Source organism: Salvia splendens, chromosome 16 (assembly GCF_004379255.2).
Source record: "Salvia splendens isolate huo1 chromosome 16, SspV2, whole genome shotgun sequence".
In the NCBI taxonomy this organism is placed as follows: Eukaryota; Viridiplantae; Streptophyta; class Magnoliopsida; order Lamiales; family Lamiaceae; genus Salvia; species Salvia splendens.
Genome location: NC_056047.1, coordinates 10736019 through 10756847, shown reverse-complemented (window position 1 = coordinate 10756847; position 20829 = coordinate 10736019). Strand labels below are relative to the sequence as shown.

Below are 20829 nucleotides of genomic sequence, written 5' to 3'. Positions count from 1 at the left end.
TAATGATAGTGAAAATGCATGGTATTGTGTACTCTGAAACTCATGGGTTAGCCTGAAACCCGGCAAACTAGGTTAGAGTTCAAAATTTACAACCCGAATACCTCGACAACCCGAACAGGTTAGCCCGATTGACATCCCACCCTAAAACATAGGAGTGGTATATTTTTTCCGTTTCTATTGGTAATTCTCACCCAAACATTTTCTCTATCTATGTTGACGTGACTTTTTATATTTTCGGATGGGAGATCTTTATTCCAGCTTAATGCAGATATTTTTCCTCTATCAATTAAATTCAGCAATCAGCCACCGAATTTGTTTGAACAAAATTTAGTACCTACTCCGTCCCAAGAAGTAACCCTATTATTCAAACAATGGGGAAACCTTAATTTTACTATGTTACAAATTTAGACCAGACTCCACAAGTCTAGAGTAATTAAATAAGAAATACTCCATCTGCTTTTTAAATTTTGGTCCATTTCCTAAAAATAAAACTTTCAGAACTTCTTTCTCTCTATCAGATGATACTTATTTTTTAGTAACACATTTTATTTTATTATCTTTTTTTACTTTACTAATTTTGTATTAAAATTTGTACTATTTCAAAAGTTCTTATTTTAGGAAACGGAAGGAGTAATAGTTTTACATAAAATATAATTAAGGATATCTGGGACTTTATATGTAACCATTATTCAAAAACGTTTTATACGTTAAGTCGATTTCCTACTTACTTCTATAGTTAACAGTGGTCTCTCAACCTTAACAATCGAGTTTTGCGGAGCTTATCCTTAATGATATATGAAATCAATACTAATTTAATGTAGTTATATTTATATGTGACATGCATTAATAACTGAGAAGTTCCGAGATATGTAGACTAATTTAATGGGTGGTAGAAAATCCCAAAATCAGATACTTACATATAAAATTACACTCTACCCAAATATATATAGTTAATATTCCATCAGAACTTTTTTATTTACTTAATCATATATTCGATGTGAAGCAATGTGTGACACATGAGGATTTTTCTCCTCATAAGAGACCACCCGAATAATAACTTAAATATGTATGGATGTAAGATGCATCCATCTTAATTAAAACCGCAATATCAATATATGTTGGTTTTTCTTTCATTTTGTTTTTCTTTTTCTTTAAGCTATTTCGAAGCATTTATGTCACGCATGATATCTCTATAGGACTATACATAATCATGCGTGCGTGAAAAGAAATTTAGTCATAGATTTTGGTCAGCTCTGCTGTAACAAATTAAAGCTACATATACACACTAATTCACGCATTTATAACGTTGTTTTCATGTAATCGGTGCATATTAATAATGAAAAATGTTTTAGAGATATAATGGCATTGCCATAATAGGGTGTAACTAGTAATTTTGAATTTAATTTTATTTTTTATTAAAGTTATAGTTTATAAGAGCATCCGCAGCGGTGAGTGGACACGCGTCCGTCCGTGCCAGGGCGCGGCACCGCCTGCTCGCCATTGGCGCGGCGCTGCTCGATGCATCGAGCACGTCCGTGCAGCGAGTAGCTGACGTAGCGCTTTCTGATTGGCCAACGGCATTTCCGTTGGAAATTCATTTTTTTAAAAAAATTGAAAATAATACCAAAAATTAAAAATATATTTTTCTAGATTCTAAAAAATATGGCCGTTTTTTTTACCTTTTTTTGGAATTTTTTTGATTTTTTATTCCCAAAATCATATATAAATACACACATTTATCATCCATTTTCACATCAAATCATCTCTCATTCATATTTTTTCATACCACTTATCTACATCTTCATCTCTCACTCAAACCCTCTCAAATGGATTTCACCAATCTCATTGCGGAAGCGGAGCGCGAAGAACAAGAATACTATGAACAATATCGTGCCGCCTATGAAGCCTATGTCACCGCGAATACCCCTGCCCCTCCTCCTCGACCAACTAGATCAACTCGCCGCTACATCCATCGTGACCTGGAGGGAGCCAACGAAAGGCTCGTTGCCGACTATTTTTCCGTCCAGCCGCAGTTTCCGAAAGATTACTTTCGGCGCCGTTTTCGCATGTCAAAACGCTTGTTTATGTGTATTGTCGACACATTATCCGCCCGTGTTGAATACTTCCAAACAAGTACAGACACAACCGGTCGGCAAAGTCTCTCGGCGTTGTAGAAGTGTATGTGTGCCATCCGACAACTTGCTACTGGGCAAACGGCTGACCTCTTCGACGAGTATTTGCATGTCGGTGAGTCAACTGGAATCATTTGCCTTTAAAATTTTTGCGACGACGTTCGTTCAGCTTTCGGTGAGGAATTCTTTTAGGCACCCACCACCGATGATTGCCAACGGTTGCTTCGTCTTCACGAAACAGTCCATGGTTTTCCCAGTATGCTTGGCAGCATTGACTGCATACATTGGAGGTGGAAGAATTGTCCGACTGCTTGAGGGGGCAACACTTAAGCGATCACAAAGACGGCGGCCCAACACTTATCCTTGAAGCGGTCGCCGACTACCGCCTATGAATTTGACATGCATATTTTGGTATTGCCGGATCCAACAACGACTTGAACGTGCTCTATTCTTCACCACTCTTCAATGGTATTTTGAATGGTGTAGCACCGGCGATCGACTTCACCGTCAACGGTAATGCATACCACATGAGTTACTATCTCGCCGGTGGTATCTACCAAAGGTGGTCGACTTTCGTGAAGACGCTCAGCAACCCGCAAGACCCGAGACGGGTTCTTTTTGCGCAGCGTCAAGAGTCCGCTCGGAAATACGTCGAAAGAGCTTTTGGGGTCCTTCAAGCCCGATTCAACATTGTGAAGGCCCCGTCTCGGTTGTGGTACGTGAAACAAGGAACACAATGCGCGATACCCGAGCCCACATTGAGCTACAAGAAGACCTAATCAAACACATTTGGGCGAAATTCGGCCACGAGTGGTGGTTTTTTTTATTTTATGAATTTAATTATGTAATTTTTAATTTTATGAATTTAATTATGTATTTTTAATTTTTAATTTAGGATTTTAATTATGTAATTTTTAATTTTTTTGTAATTTGTAATAGTATTCCGGATATTTTTAATGCATTTTAATTTTGTGGAAATGGTTTATTTAAATTGAATAATAGAATGGTGGGACCCTCGAGCTTGTCCTTGCGGAAGAGCACGGATGTGGGTGTTGTACTCTTGCCTAAGAGCAGAGAGTAAAAGTGGGTCCGGGCCCACATCCGTGCTCGTTGGCAAGAGCACGGATAGGGATGCTCTAAATATACTTTATTGCCCCTACATGTATAATTATCTATATCAGGGAGTATTAGTTAGGATCTTCTCATTAGAGTGCTTCATTATCGGAAATATACACGGAATTAGCTGGGACCACACTTTTGAATTAATTTGATCCATATCATCTTTTTAAATAATTCACTTATCATTTTTTTTACAAATGCTTAAAAACAAAATATGAAAAGGATAGAAAAAATGTCACCAATTTTCGTTAATAATGACAAAATAATCAAGCATATATTCAAAAATGTTAAAAATTCAAATGCTTAAAATTAATATTTTTTTATTTAATTTCTTCACAATTTTTTCTATTTTTTTACTACTTTATTTGTTAATTTTTGGAACATCACGTCAAATCTTGATAAAAAAAATAATGATAATGTTTTTAACTCATCATTAATATTTAAAGCTATAAACTTAATATTTTCTCTTTTCTTTCTAAATATTAGAGTTTTCAGCTCAATTCACGATAACATGTAACAAATTTGAATTTGATAGTATTGGATATACAAATACTAAATGAATTTTCGATTTCGTTTAAGAATTTTATAATTTTCATTAATTCTTTATTTTTAAAATATTAATTTTATAAATTCTTAGTTTTGGAATTCACAGTCAAACCTTTATGACAAAATACTCACATGTTCTTAACTTATCCAATTTAATTTCTCTTTTTATTTAATAAAATACTAGAATTCTTAGCTCAATACAATGTACTTATCCAATTTAATTTCTCTTTTTATTTAATAAAATACTAGAATTCTTAGCTCAATACAATGTACTATGCAACAAATTATAATTTGATATATCATATTACATTAATACTAATTTAGTTTACGATGTTAATTTGAAGTACGTATAATTTGATTTTAATTATTTACTTAAATAAAATTAATATCTTTAATTCTTAATTTTGAAACATTACAGTGTATCTCAATAAATAAATAATCACATGTAATTTGTCTGTTTAACATTATACATATATATAATTTAAATTTTCTACTTTCTTTATATAGTATTAGAATTTTTCCTCAGCTTTTTAATATATCACGCAAAAATTAATATTTAATATACAATATATTCATTATGATTGAGTTTGGGTTTTAATTATCAGAATTTCATAATTTTAATTTTTATTATTACTTTCTAAAATTTTAATTTATTTATTCTTAATTTTTTGAAATGTTACCATCAAACCTCGATCAAGAAATAATCACATGATCTTAACTCGCCTATTTCATATTTTAAAGATACATAGTTAATATTTTTCTTTTATTTATAAAATAGAATTCTTGGCTCATTTCGCTATTACATGCAACAAATTAAAAATTAATATATAGTTTATTAATATCGAATTTATGGTTTCGATTTTAAATTTAATTCTTTATATTGATTCTCCATTGATAATTTTTGCATCGTTTGATTTGCTCAATTTTGATTTTTTTATAACATTAAAAAAACTCATTCCCATAATTTTTTATTTCATACAATTTGTAATATGCATGACCAATTTACTGTTTGATTTAGGACTTTCATAATTTTATTTAAATTACAAAATTATATTTCTTTAAATTCTTAACCTTTGGAATGTTACTGTCGAACCTCGATAATAAAAAATAATGATTCTTCACCTATTTAATATTTTAAAAATATACAATTATATTTTACTCTATATTTTTTGTTGTAAAATATTAGTATCTTTAGTTCAATTCAATGTAACACATTTATATTTGATATATGATATTAATTCTAAATGAGTTTACGGTTTTGATTTTAAGAATTCATAATTTTGAGGTTTTTTATTTACTTTTCAAAATTTTAATTCCTTTAAATGTCTAATTTTTGGGAACGTTACAATTTGATCTCGATAAAAATATAATCACATGATCTTAACTAGTCTATTCAATATCTTAAAGATATATAATTAATATTTTTCTTTTATTTATAAATAGAGTTCTTGGCTCATTTGCTATAACATGCAATAATTAATAAAATTGATACTATATGATTTATTAATACTAATTGAGTTTAAGGTTTTGAGTTTAAAATTTTCATAATTTTATATTTAATTCTTTACTTTTCAAAATATTAAATTTTATAAATGCTTAATTTTGGAACTTCACGACTAACCTCTATCAAAAAAATTATCACATTTTTAACTCATTTAATTAATATAATTTATACACAACTATCTTCTATATTATTCTCTCTCTTACTTTACTTTCTCTCGCTCTAACTATTTATTATCACCTTCACAAAATAACGGCTGAAAAGAAACACCTCACTTATATTGGACAAAGGAAGTAATATTTACTCTTTTTTTATATATAAAATATTGTACTAGAGTCTTAGCTTAATTCTCCGCAACAAATTAAAATTTAAGAAATAATAGTATACTAATAATAGTTGTGTTCACATTTTTAATTATAAGAATTTATAATTTTTTATTTTTTAAATTTGATTTTTAATTCTTATAATTTTAAATAAGTAGAAAATTGTAGAATAAGTATATACTTTAAAAAAATACAGATAAAAATGTATAGAAAAGAAGTGAAAAAGTGTGTGGTTACGTTAATTAGGCATCACTTCAATGTGCCATATTAATTGAAATTTCTTCATATTAAAATCCCCTAAAATTAGAATTATCCATAATTACATTATTAAGGATATATTAGTCAAAATATATATTATACTTATTGGAAAAAGCCATAGGGGTATTATAGCATAGATACATTATGTCTCTAAATCACTATTCATTAATAATAAAGATCAAATCAAGGCATGTCAATTTACGAATCATAATGATCGGCGACATAAGGCAGAAAACGCGAATTTGAGCTGGAATTCCACTCAAACACACATAATTAAGCTTAATTATAATAATCAACAAACGTGTTCTTCCTTTTCCAACTCTTAAAGTCTCTTTGTTCCCTAATTAAAACTCCTATATCTATATATATCGAATATCTGTATGTAGTATTTATTACACGATCAAAACCCTAATTTATTTTAAATGGCAAGCAAATACCTAGAAATCAATTTCAAGCACAAGAACCCTAGTTTAAGACCACGAAAGAGAGTTGATTGTAAAATATTATCAATGAAAATGGACGGCGGTCGCAACGACTACGTGGATCGAAGCTTGATCGTACTTCTCCATGAAGTCAAGATGAAGGAGGAAGACCACGCGCCGCCGTCGAGCTGGTGGAGATGGGAGAAGGAATGGCATAAGTTCTACGGCGGTGATGTAATTGAAATAGTAGGGTTACTACAAATTTGGGTGATAAATGAGAGGCCAAGCTTAGTTTTGGCGAAGGCAAATTTGCGTGTTAGTGGCCGTTTATGTTGTCATGTGCAATTTGGTGAGCATTGTAGGGCTTTTGATTCTATGATATTGCATCGCTTTATTTAATGTACATACATGCATTTTGGCCTACATTCGATTTGTATCTATTCAATTGTAAATAGGGGGAGTATGCAAATTGTATTAAGTTCTGAAATTCAGCCCTCGTGTCCAAATTCGGCCCCATATAATATTATTGGGATCAATATGGCTGCTGAAAATTGTCGCAAGGCCATCCACAACAGGTAACTTCTGTCATACCTCTAGTTACTGCAGGATTATCATTTTCCTTAATTTCCGACTTATACCACAACTCCTACAATGAATCGTCTCTCTCCCCATAAATCTTTCATTTATTATTTATAAATTTTAAATAGTACTATATAGCAATATAAATAACTAAATTACTTCATACAAGTTTTGAAAATTTAAAATATTAAGCCCTAAAAAAAGTTTAATTCCTTAAAATTAAATACTACCCTCTCCGTCCCACAAGAGTATGCATTTTTTCCTTTTAGTCCGTCCACAATAATATGTACTTACTTTCTAATTTGAAAGTATTTTCTCTCTAATGATGTGAGTGTCATTAACAATACTTCAATTACTTTTTCTTTCTATCTCTCTTACTTTACCAATGATGCATTAAAACATGTGTCCAATCAAAAGTGCATACTCTTGTGGAGCAGAGGGCATGCATCGACTTCAAATCAGAGTGGAGTTGAGCAATAATTGCATTGTGCACCTCCAGAGCCAATCCGGATATTAACCCTCAATGTATCTTACTCCATTAGTGCCTCCAACTGTCGAAGTTGGAGAATTTTTCTCATCCTGTTCATAGTACTAGGTGGGGTGGTTCAGTGTTCATTGTCGGACCCTTCGCCGCTTTAGTTGTCATGGGACGACTTTAGGCTGTTGAGAAACAAAGCGTAGTTACCAGCGGGTTCAATCACACAATTAAATTCTAATTTTTTTAATTTTAAAATTTTCCTGTTCTAAATAAGGAAACATGGTACTAGTATATCGAAAGACTACAAATAAGAACACAATAATCCGATATTGGAAGACGCACATTGCTTTTGATGTCTCTTTTTAAACTTATTTTTCGAACATAGTAGTAGTAGTAGTAGTAGTCATTCTACCCTCTCTTTTTTTCCGTTCTGTTCTGCATTCGCTACTGATGATGAGGAATACGCCTAGCTACCAATTCATAGAAATAAAATTAGAAGATTTATCTAATTAATTTACGTACATTTTTAAAAAAATTACGACTAAACATAGATTGGTCGCGAATACAAAGTAATAAGACAATCTATCACCATTCCTACAAATTTTCGCAATATTCCCTAAAAATTCTAGCCACCAACACTACAATTATTGGTGCATCATGATTGTTACACACTTCTTAGACAAGAGAAACAAGAGAAATGTGTCTGATATATAAAATATTTAATGCTAGAGAAGGAGATGAGAGAGAAAAAACCAGAGAGAAAAGTATGCAAGTTATAATATACAAGAAAGATTGCACCCCTGATATAAATAACTATATATTCCTAAGGAATTTGAGAATACATATTTACTACTTCTTTACTGGCTACCTTGATCCAAACTTGGCCGGTATAAAATTTTATTTTTATTTTTATTTTTTAAATTTGATTCGAAGCTCCACTAGCGATTGATGAAACATGTCTAGATATATTAATATTGCAGAAGAACTATAACATAAAAATGAATCAGTCTATTAACCATATGGTCTCTACAAATCAACAATTTCCCTTTTCTTTTTTGGGGATAGTGGTCGACCTCACAACAGAATAGTTGCTGCTACAAGTAGCCTAATAATATTGTTAAGTTATTAGTTAAAAAAATAATAACCAACTGATAATTAAACTACTTCCAGTCTCCTTGTCATTTTCCCTTCATAGCTGTCTCTTGATTATCCTTCCATTCACAGAACTAGATAGATTGTAAACCTGATATCTGCATGCAAAATAAAAACAGAAAGTAATAGAACCCCAGTTAGCACTTACAGGCAGCTTCAAATATAAACAACTATCCCTAGCATGAATTATTGAGAGAAACCCTAAGAATTAGATTACAGCTAATAATTAATGATCAAAAGCAAGAGATACAAGAATTGAAAAAAGGGAGCTCCCTTCAGTCCAAGACGTGACAGAAGAAACTGAGCATAGCTCCTGCATCATTGGATCAAGAACCCATCAATCACGACCCGGAGAGTTGGATGAGTTCACGAACCAACGAGCCAGCAGCTGTGTCTTCAGCTCTAAAACTGCCTCGGACTGGACTGAACGAAGCTCCCTTACTGACAAACCTAGGACACACATTTATCATGGGAGAAAAGAATAGATAGAGATGAATGAAATTTGTGGAATGAGGGGGTATATATATAAATAGGACACATATGATCGATTTGTGAGATTCAGAGGGAGACATGAAAATCTTATATGGGCTGGGAAATGATTTAGCGCAGAATGCGTATCAAAGATGAAATAGTTGGATCTTGATTTCATAGTTGTAGTGATTGATAGTTTCAATTGGACAACACAATTTTATAACTTCGTACACTTGTTATACATCAAATCGAACAGCTGTAGGCTCACCTTACACAGGGGTAAATTTGGCTACTGTGCTAATATTTGCAATTTCTTGTAGTAGTAGCATTCTAACAATTGTGATAAATTATCTAGTCTTTGGTAAAGTTGGAGTATTATACTATTGTTCACATGCTTTTAAATTATAATGTATGACCATTCAAACTAAGAAAATGAGCACTTACTCAATATATCTATACACTATGGGGTGTGATCAAATGATAATTAGTTTAATGTGATAACTTTAATAACTAATCAATTTAGTGTATTAAAAAATATTAACACTGAGTATGTCTTTTTGTGATATTTGAATATAAATATACAAAGACATATAAATACATTTATATCATTGTGTTGACATTTTTAATATATTGAACTGATAGTTATTAAAATTATCATATTAAGTCAATTATCATCTAAAAGACTTTTTAGGGTAATGATACTTACTTAATATCCTGTGATGATTTCAATAATTTTCAGTCACCTAAGTTGCAATATGAGAAAATAATTATATACACATCATACGTGATGAGACACCAAATTGGTTGAAGGAGATTAAACGGAACGGTACCTTAAAGTTTGCAAGAAAAATCCTATTCACGCTGTACTAGTTTTGGCAGATGAAATGCAGATATTATTACCCTGTGTCATTGATGGTTTGGTTTCTTTTTAATAGGCATTGATGGTTGGGATGACTCGTGTCATCGCCCCTGTGACTAGTCTTGTCATCTGTCAACTCATTTAACACTTTCTCGTTGCCATTTACTCTTGTTCAAAATTCACTCTACCCCTTTTCTAGGGTTTAGCTGTTCCTTCACCCCGACCTACAAAATACTCTCTCTTTTCCCAATAATATTTAGATGTTTGTGCTGAGTTGTATTATTATCAAGTCAACTTGATAACTACCTAACTTTTTAGATCTAACTCGAATCAGACTTGCTAAGTAAATTCTCAACCTGAGCTTGATCCGGCTTGCTATAATTAAACTTGAATCTGATATGTACTCGACATGAATTCGTTAACGAAATGATATAATGTGGGTTGACATGACACGATAACAACCCAATTAAGATCTGAACCTAATTCAGTTGAATAAACCTGATATTACACGATAAAACCGAATATACAAGATTAAAACTCGATACACCCGATTTTTACACGATTACATGATAAAAACATGATTTACACGATAAAATCTAACTTTCACGAATCTTGAGAATAAAACAAATACTAGAGTATATTTTAAAAAGAACAAAAATAATTAAAATAATAATAAGGGCAACCGAGCTCAAACAAACCCAAAATTATCGAGTTTTTAATAGGTCAATCCAATAAGAGCACGGATTTAATAAGACTTGACTCGAATTCATTAATTTCGTTGTGTGGTCGAAAACCCCATTTGACAAATACTGAGAGCACAATGGTACTGCTGGCTAACTTTCTTACAAAGTACTACTCGCTAATCTGTCTGTACTCATGGTGCTCGCGGATAAGTGCTCGATATAGTCAGATTTATTTAAGGGAATATTGAGTTTGATTGCAGATGGGAGAGTTCCCCTGAGTTGAGGCACTAAACCGGTATCTCATATATAAGAGTGATGAAGCTTTATCCAATCTCACAAGTTTGGGCTTAATTGTATGAAAATTAGCTTCTGCTTCGGGTTGATCACGCATACAGTTTTTGAATTACTCCTATATTTTAGCAAAACTACTAATTTCATACTAGTATATGACTATATGTGGTTATTGACTTATTGGTATGGTGCTTATATATTTAATAATTTGAAATTTATTTGTTAGAATTATTTAACTAGGACCCTGCAGTATGCTATATCAATTACAGTATACTTTTTACTTGATCCTCAGTCTTACATTACTACTATGATTTATGTGTCTTCATCGTATCCCCACATCAAATTCAATACTTTAGTAAATTTTATTTTAACAAAATGAGTTCTAATATTTTCGACCACTACTAGAGATTATAGCTTAAATATCACGCTTAAATAAGTGATATATATACCCTAATTACGAAACGATAACTCCTAGTAATAATCAATTTTCAGCAAATCATTAAAAATTAAATATACCAAATTAAAATACTTACTTGGATATAATAAATCCAAATTAGTAATTAAAATTGATTAAAGCACGAAATTAGTAAATTAATAGTGATTCACGTAATGAAACACCAGAAAATGGAGTAAAAATTTGTTGGACTAGACATACCAAGTTGACATGATGATGTGGTATGTCATACTAAAAATTAATTGACAAATTAGCATTATAAAGAATCTTATTTCCAACTAGATATGCATATTAAACACATTACACATCACTTTTTTATGAAAAAATTATATACTTAAATATGGAAACTATCCAAAATTTGGATCTCCTTAACATAATTATAAACTCGTAATGTATTATATTCCTATAATTTATCTAAGTATATTTGTAATCATCTTTTTAATTTAATGGCATTGCTTATATTTTTCTTATCATATACAAATATGCTGAAAATGAGATATACAATACTAAATATGATCTTAACTTAAATTTGTCACCTTCATTTTCATTATACAGATTTTATGTATACGATAAATCATCGAACATAATAATGACATAAATTGTTAGCATATTTTATTATGAATTAATTATATGAATAATTCTATAGTTTAGCTCTTATTTTATTTTATTATTGCACATCATTAACTATATAGATTATTATATGTTATATTAAAAAAAAGTAGCTGCTATGCGTAATATAAATAAAAGTTCATATATTATACAGGAGGTCATCTTCTATTACTTATAGCATCATAATCTAAATCAAGACCAAATCTCTACCTTAGATTTTAAAATGAGTGGATGAGATTAAATCTTACGAATTTCAATGAATAGTAGACAAAATATCAACAAAAGGGTAAGATCGTCATTCTGTTATCATATCATAATTTTCGTGTTTTTTTTTTTAATTTCAACATTGTGTATTATAAATATCAACATTATGACATGAGAATCTCAACACAAGTAACAGAAAATATCAACACAGTTTTATTATATTGTACATACATTATATTGAGATTTTCTGATATACGAAAGCTGAAATAAAAATCATCAAATTTCATCATCCAAACGTCGTCGGAACGTATGCAATTGAGATCTCGTTAGAATCCCTTATAAATTACCTTAATTTGATATATTTTTGCGAAAAAATAATTTAAATCAAGAGAATTACGTAATTTAAAGATTTAGGATAATTTTAATAAGAGAGAATTGACATTAATACCCTTTAATTTTATTTAATAATTATTTAAATTTAAAATATAATCCACTTGACGTTATATCACCACTAGATCTCATAATCTAATGGTTAAGAATTACTCTTAATTTTAGATTGCTAATTTAGCTAGCAATTGATCACCTTCCTTATACAAGAAGTCTAAAACATACTCCATCCATTCCATAGTAATAGAGTCATTTCATTTTGTGCACTCATTTTGAAAAAATAATTTAAATAGTTAAAGTGAAGAAAAAGTAAAGTAAGAGAGATAATATTGTAGATAAGACTATTCTCTACATTATTCTCTCTCTTACTTTACTCCCTCTTCACTTTAACTATTTATTATCATTTTTAAAAACGAATGTAGAAAATGAAATGACTCTATTACTGTGGTATGAAGGGAGTACCATATTTTCGAAGTATTTATTTCATTTCATAAAAAAGAGAATTTCTCATTAGGTAATATGGTGTGGACCTTCCATTTGTTAATTAATTATTAATATGACATACCAACATTATCATGCCAACTTGGTACGCCCTAGTTCACTAAATTTTTAGTCCAGAGAATGAGGCAGATGATCTCATGATCCATGTCTAGCTAGCAAGCTACTGTATATAATTTGCGGAAAGTACAATCCAAAGTGTATATGGGCTTTGAGATTAAGTATGAAACTAATGGGTATTGTTGCTTATAAATTTAAACAAAGGCCCGGTAAAAGCCCATTGCATACAGTTTTGATAGGACTTGTTCATTAAAACTCAACTAGATGGGCCAAGGCTCAACGCAGCATCGAATTTATATAAGGAAGGAAGTTGTGAAATTAAACAGGAAATCAGGGATGAAGGTCGCATCAAATTAGAATTTGTCATATCCTTAAATTTCATTCTATTTTGGTAAGATTTACTGAAGGACTAAATATTAGCTAGGTTACCAATTTGAACGGATATTTATCACATGTACCCATTAATTAAAGTGCGACTATTACAGATTATTTCAATTATCAAAAGATTACACATGAACTAGGATTATGGTATTTGTCGTGACTCGTGAACATAAAAAAGGTCATTGAAGTTTATGCTTATTTTATTCTAGTTAATTCAGCTTGTATTAACAAAAAATAAAAATAAAAATCATAAAGTAGTTAATTTAAAACTTGTTGACATAGGCTTATTATCATAAGTAGTTAATTTAAAAGTAGTTGAGATAGGCTTAGGCCATCTGCAATGCTGTCTCTTATTCGTCTGTTAACCGTCTCATCTCTTAACTATTCATGGGCCCTACTGTACTTTTCACCCCATCTCTTAGTTAAGAGACAACACCTACAACCTTCTATCTCTTAACCATCTCATCCCTTCACTATTCATGTCAATTTCATTTTTATTTTTATTTCCAACAAATTCAATTAATAAAAACACACTTCATTAAATAAAATAAAATTACAACTTAAAATTCTAAAAAAATAAAAAACCACATTAATAAAATCCTAAAAAATAAAAAATACATAATTTAAAATCTTCCGCTCACTTTATCTAAATTCAAAATCTCAAATCTCAAAGAAGCAGAAGAAGATATCATCAGTTGCGACGTCTTATTCCGTGGGATCAAAGCTCGAGGCAACAAAAAATTCGCAGCAATAGACTTGGGGAAGTGAAAGATTTTATTTCGAATTTGGGAGAGAGCTCCGACGAACTTTTATTCTGTGGATTTCCAACGATACTTGAAAATTCAGGGTGTTTGATTTTTTTTATTCGACACATTTGCTCAAATGGATCCATGAATGAATTAAATTTGGGAGAAGAATAATGTTTTGAGATGAAGAATGTAGAGTGTTTGAGTGAGAATAGAGAGTTTTTTATGGTGGATTAATTTGTGGAAATGATTTGATATTTATAGAAGTGATTGGAGGCTTAAAATAAATAAAATTTTGCAAAAATGACTATAAACGGCTAGTATATTTTTTGGGATTTTTTTTTTTAATTTTCGAATTTTTCCTGAATTTAAAAAAAAACAAAAAAAAAACATTTTTTTGGATAAAAACGAGGCGAGTGGGCGTCACGGACGAACCGGAGCTCGCCACGTGGCGCTGGCGCGTGGCGAGCTGTCTCGCCAGTCGTCCCTCCGGGACGAGCCGCTCTCCGAGACGGAAGGCTGCAACGCTGTCTCTTATCCGTCTCGTCTTGCCGAGACGAGACCGAGACGGATAAGAGATGCTTTGCGGATTAGAAGACAAGGACAGAACAACAGAAGCAAAAGCTTAGGTTTCTCACTCTGGTTGTGTATGCGAAGCAAATGCCATGCGGGGAATACCTGAAAGTATACTAGTATGGATGGGTCTAATCGGAGATTCCGAAAATAGATAAGAAACAGGGCAGCCATAGACCAAATAATTATGCCCTAAATCTATATAAAACATCAAAAGCATAACCGGAAAAAGAAGTCATCAACTGTCTTTGTAATTGCATGCATGGCATCCCTCCCGGAACCAGCTCACCAATCTTTTATTTTCCCATCAATATATATCAAAACACTACTCTCTTCAATATCATTTACTTATCATTACTAATATATATATGGATCATTACTCAATTAGTACTTCATAATCTTCAACTTTTTTTTCCTTTCTGTTTTTGAGTTGGAGAGAATTAGAAATTGAATTTTAATTAACAATGTTTATGCATAGCCAAACACTTACTCCGCACATAATATATAGGGAGCGTGGTGGTAAAAAAAAAAGTACTATTGGAGAGAGGGGAAATCGGTTTACACGAGCAGAGATATATGGGAAAATAAGTTGAGAACAGGCTGATAATTGCGTTTATGGCAATGAAAAGATAAGTCCCATCAAGCAAATGACACTAACACCCTCCTCCACTTTGAAATTATCATCACGATTGTGACATATGATCTTGGCTTGTGTCAATTTCATCTTTCTCCTTTTGTGCTTGCACCCACTATTTCACTTTGCTTTACATGGAATCACTCAATTCAGGTCAAATGCATCTCCTTTCCACTTGATTTTATTTGCAAATGGAGTAAACAATGTAGATGGTCTTGCATTTCTTGTGGGCTTATTTTAATACGGAATATTAGGTAGTTTATTTAGGAGACCTTTTTCTGGGAATTATGGAACTTAATTGTTTAGTTAATACTAACTAGCACCATTTTTGAAGAAGGAAACTGCAAATCTCTCCGTGTTTTTTCTCTTTCTTGGAAGCAATGCACAAACAATTTGAATAAATGCTTTGAAAATAATGAATGCTTTCACCTTTGTTGATCAGGTAAAAGCATGGCTTTTGGGCTATGAATAGCTGTAGACTATACCATTCACACACACAGAGACACACACAATGTGTGTGTGTGGACAGGAGAGACAAAATGTTTGATCCTAAGCATCTTGTCATTCATGATATGATTCCTCTTTGGTCTGTTAAAGATATAAGAGATTCCTTCAAAAATAAGATCAAGCATTAATTCCTAAAACTTCTGTTTTCTATGCCATGTAACAGGCTATGATTGAAAATTTTGATGGTAATGTGTATACTTCATAAAAAGGATCCGTTAAAAGTGGCCTGCTTCCTGATTTATGTTAAATTTAGTTAAATATAGCCGATGTGATACATAAAACTTGTTAAGATTCAAATAGTAAATAAGATACTCACAATGACTTGGAACTCTGAATTTTCACTCAGTTGAGTTGAGCATCTGTCAATTGTGCCTTTTGAAAGATCACACCGATAATAATTTCAAGGAAGAAGAAACGAATTTTTCTTTTCATTTTATTTTGTAGATGAAACCATTCTTATTCTCTAGTATCATGGTAATCATTCACTGTCTAAGTTAGGTAGTTGTTTGATATAAGCTTGAAATCTCTATATATTTCAATTTCATTGTATATAAAACATGCTGCCAATTAATGCACGAAGTTAATTCATTACTAAAATTTAACACAAAATTTTAAACTTATCATTGGTAATATTATCAGCATTCAGTTTCTTGTAAAATAAACATCCTTAAATTCTGGTCTTTACGAAGGAGTTTGTGTTATATTACACTTGACATGTTAACTATTGAATTACCAAAAAAGAGGTAGATTTTCATTGAACAAATTGAAATGCGGTGATATTATTGCAACATCTCAATAATCGTATTGGAAAATAAGATAAAATTCGTGTATATATTGAGAATTTTGTGAGTTGGTGCATTAAATTGGCATCTAACACTTAACTTTACCTTGCATATACACCATGGCGTGTCAAGCTCAAGATCAATATGGTTTTTTACCATCCATACCAAAACAAAATATCCTTATATTGAATTGATCCAGATCCATTGAATTGGATGAAATACATTTGACAGATTAAATATAGTTATTACCAGGTTGTTGAGTGGGCATGCCACCCCTATAATTTGTTTGATAGTCTAAAATGTTAGTATCATATGAGAAGCTTAGTAACCCTAGAATTTCCTCTTTGGTGCTATCACCACCTCAAGCCCTAATTTTCACTTTATACATAGCATCTTTCTCTATAAATATGCTTATTCATTTTCTCTTCCCTTTCCTCTTCATCTCTCACATTATACCTTCAACATTCATCACCATGGATTTGGCTCAACCTGCCTCCGAGCACGTTTGCTACGTCCGCTGCACCTTCTGCAACACCGTTCTCGCGGTACATACACTACTTAATTACTCTCAAATTACATGCAAAACAATTAGTACAATGTCATGTGTGTTTATTATAGATATATTATCCAAGTTTGATTATACTACTATATGCTATAATTAATTTTTTGTTTTTTGGTTTACAAAATAATAGGTTGGGATCCCATGCAAGAGACTGTTGGACACTCTGACAGTGAAATGTGGGCATTGCAGCAATCTCTCGTTTCTTAGCACAAAACCTCAATCCCAAGGACACTGCTATGATCATCAAACAAGTCTTCATTATCAGGTAACATAATATTTTTATATAAGTGTGTCTTTACTATTAGGGGTTTTCATACTAGTTCTCTATGTAATTTAATAAGAAATTATTTTAATTTGTTACTCTAGGTAGTGTAAAATTAATTAACTTTGTGGCTGGAACAGGCTTTCTGCAATGAATTCAAGAAGGGGCAGTCTGCATCATCGTCTTCATCCACTTCCAGCGAGCCCTCCTCGCCTAAAGCTCCATTTGTGGTCAAACGTACGTACAATTAATTAATGATCTCGTGATACTTTATTTCTATATATTTCAGTTTACCCTAAACCCTAAATCTTTGGTTTCTACTGTGAGAAGAAAGAAATTGAAATTTAAAACTGAAAAAATGTAATTACTGAGTTTTTTTGCAGCTCCTGAGAAGAAGCATAGGCTTCCATCTGCCTACAACCGGTTCATGAAGTAGGGAGACTTTTATTCTTTTTACAAATTTCTACTTCCTTAAATGAGAAAAAAAAAGAGAAATAAATTGATTTTTTGATTAATCTCCAGAGAAGAGATACAGCGCATCAAAGCGGCAAATCCAGAGATACCACATAGAGAGGCTTTCAGTGCAGCTGCAAAAAATGTGAGTTTGAATTTAAATGATTTAATTATTTAATCGTGGATGAAAACCCTAAAAGGGGAACCTCGGATCTATATGTTTTTTGGTTAAAGGCAGCAATGAATTTCGAATCTAATTGATTGGTTACAAATAATTGTGACAGTGGGCTAGGTACATTCCGAACACTCCACAGATGAATGCTTCCACCAGCACTAACAAGGTAAAATTGCAATCTTAATTCAGTCATGTTTCTTGCAAATGGAGTGAGCCTTTCTTTTTGTGTTACTCTCATGTGATATATATCTCTCACTCAGGCTTGATAAACATGGAGGGAGGCTGAGGCTGATCTAGAGAAAATTGGGTTGTTTTAAGACAATTTAGGGGATGGAAATATGTTGAATTCAGTTTAGCTTTCATTCAGACTTGAGCTTTGAAGCTTTGTATTCCATGTAACTTGTTACGTTCGTAGCTAAATATTGGAGTGATCAGTACTGCTGCTTTTGTTTATTTCTAATGAAGGTTAAATTATAAATGATTACTATATCTTACTCGAGATGTGGTGTAATATCTAGAAGCTATTTAGGGAAGATCTCTATAAGATAGCAATTTTTACAAATCAACAATAGCTACAAATTTACTGGAATTTATACTATCATATAGTCGAGATTTAATTAGCAACCAATAACAAACCAGTTTGTTATGTTTCAAGATTTGTACGTGCAGTTTAATTTGATGCAGATCTGAGTTTTCAACCCAACAAACCACCCATTCAAACCGAGATCACATTTGGAACGCAGTCAATGCATTGAGTTTTTGTGGTTCGACTCAGCCATTCAATTATGGGTCGTTCTGACTTTGGCCCCTGGATCATCCTGGGCTTGACTCTATCCCAAGCCATTCCGGGCCCGACCCTAAACGGAATCATTCCAAGCTCAATCTAAACTAATTGAGATTGGACAACACTTATATATTTATTTCCAATATTTCTCCTTCTTAAATGTGATATGAGTTTATAACCTAACACGTCACACTATAGTTTCTAAAATTGAAGCAATCAATCATAGGTTAAGAGGTTGTAAAAATTAATTAAAGACAAAATAAATTAAGCCCTATACCGTTCATCTTGGGTTGGGATCCATGCAAAAATATTTTGGAAAAGAAATCTAAAATAACCAAAACTAATACGTTAATTATTAATTTAAAATAATCAACTTTGAGAAATAGTCATATATTTCCAATAATATGACTATGTAATGTTTTTTCATTCTTTTCCTGTCATCAAATTTTATTCATTGTACTGGTTGCCTCATAAATGTTTACCTTAGCTTCTTGTGCAATACTTTAATTAATGAATTATCTATTTTAATACTAATAAATTAGTGGTCCCTAATCAACAGTTATTATGTTTGCAAACAAACCAACTAGGTCCTCCACACGTGGTTCTGTATCTTAACATGATTTCATACATAACGAAACCAAGAGTTCGGTCAAATAAAATAAATAAATGAACAAACATGCTTCTCCACTCATTAAAGCTAAGTATGCAAATGATTTGAGTTGGATACAAAATCCAATTACTTTACTTACGTAGTATTTAATTAGTTAGTTTTTTTAGCTTGATAACCGTGAAACTCTATGTCTCTATCGTCTCAGAAAAAGGTCAATATATTTTCTAATTTACCAAAAGATACTGAATTAAAAGGTAAAATAAGTAGCTACAAAATTTCTTAAATAGCGCGAGTAAAGCTTGCTCAATTCAAATAAATGAAATTCAAACACAATTCTGAAATTGGTTATATACTCAAATAAAATAAACTTGGAGAACAGTATTCATGGATATGTTTCATTGGGTATCGAATGATGTAATTACCAAAAAGGAACTTACAATTATATCACTAAAAACCAAACAATTACTAGTGATTAATAAAGGGGTGCATTATTGTTGTTACAAAGGTTGTATCGCCAACCCCAGGCGCCCCCCACCCCCGGCCCGACATCAGTGAGGGGTGGTAAATCACGGTACTCAGCAGCCCACTAGAGGGGAGAGTTCAACCCACTGTCCCACCGGAGACCCACCTCCACAGAGGCCTCACGCTTGTGTCCGAGAGATGGTAGCCTCCTAACGGTGCTAGTGGGATTCGAACACCCGCTCATTGTTACCGATCTCCACCCCTTGAGCCAACTGAGCTAGCCCGTGCGGGCAAAGGGGTGCATTATTGTAATTGGGATTAGGCAGGCGTACAACTTTATTACAAAGTTAAAGACTTACCGTATGTGGGCACACACGTGCACACACATGCATGAAATTGCAGCAGAGAATTATTTATTTATACCACTCACTTTTTTTTATCTATTGTAGTATTTCATTATTCATTCATCAGTCCTAATTGAATTTATTTTACCAAGATCAGTTTAGCTAAATTACAATCTAGCAAAAGCCACCAAAGTGAAAAGTAAATGATGAAGAAACGTGGAAAATAAATGTCAAATCAAATTCGACTGGACTGAATCAAAGTTAACTAATAGTAATACTCCTATAAATCAAGAACAATTTTTAGCACTTATTTATATCATCAAATTCTATACGGATTCGCCGCTTTACGAAACTAATTCATGAATCATGATGATGTGCTGGAATTCCATGAGATGCGCATATTCCAAATATTTAATTCATTAATCGCAATGCAAATTTGATATTCACAATATTTTTTTCTTACTCAAACTGACTGAAACCAATAGCAAGTCCCCTCTTATAACAAAGGTGAAATTTGGGGAAAACATG

The 20829-nt window shown here is 32.0% G+C and overlaps 1 protein-coding gene across 1 annotated transcript; it reads left to right on the top strand.

Moving 5' to 3' along the window:
* Positions 1-17073: 17073 nt before the first annotated feature.
* LOC121770668 (protein CRABS CLAW-like) lies at positions 17074-18600 on the top strand. Its single transcript, XM_042167433.1, has 7 exons — positions 17074-17194; positions 17342-17476; positions 17614-17710; positions 17857-17905; positions 17996-18071; positions 18211-18267; positions 18362-18600. The coding sequence occupies exons 1-7, from the start codon at positions 17123-17125 to the stop codon at positions 18365-18367; spliced, it is 492 nt and encodes a 163-aa protein (XP_042023367.1). The 5' UTR covers positions 17074-17122; the 3' UTR covers positions 18368-18600.
* The last annotated feature ends 2229 nt before the right edge of the window (positions 18601-20829 follow it).

Bases quoted from the DNA above. Each gene is read 5' to 3' on its own strand.
- LOC121770668 (XM_042167433.1), top strand. From the start codon at position 17,123: ATGGATTTGGCTCAACCTGCCTCCGAGCACGTTTGCTACGTCCGCTGC. The intron at 17,711-17,856 runs GTACGTACAATT...GTTTTTTTGCAG, and splicing joins AGCTCCATTTGTGGTCAAAC to CTCCTGAGAAGAAGCATAGG. The intron at 18,072-18,210 runs GTGAGTTTGAAT...TAATTGTGACAG, and splicing joins TCAGTGCAGCTGCAAAAAAT to TGGGCTAGGTACATTCCGAA.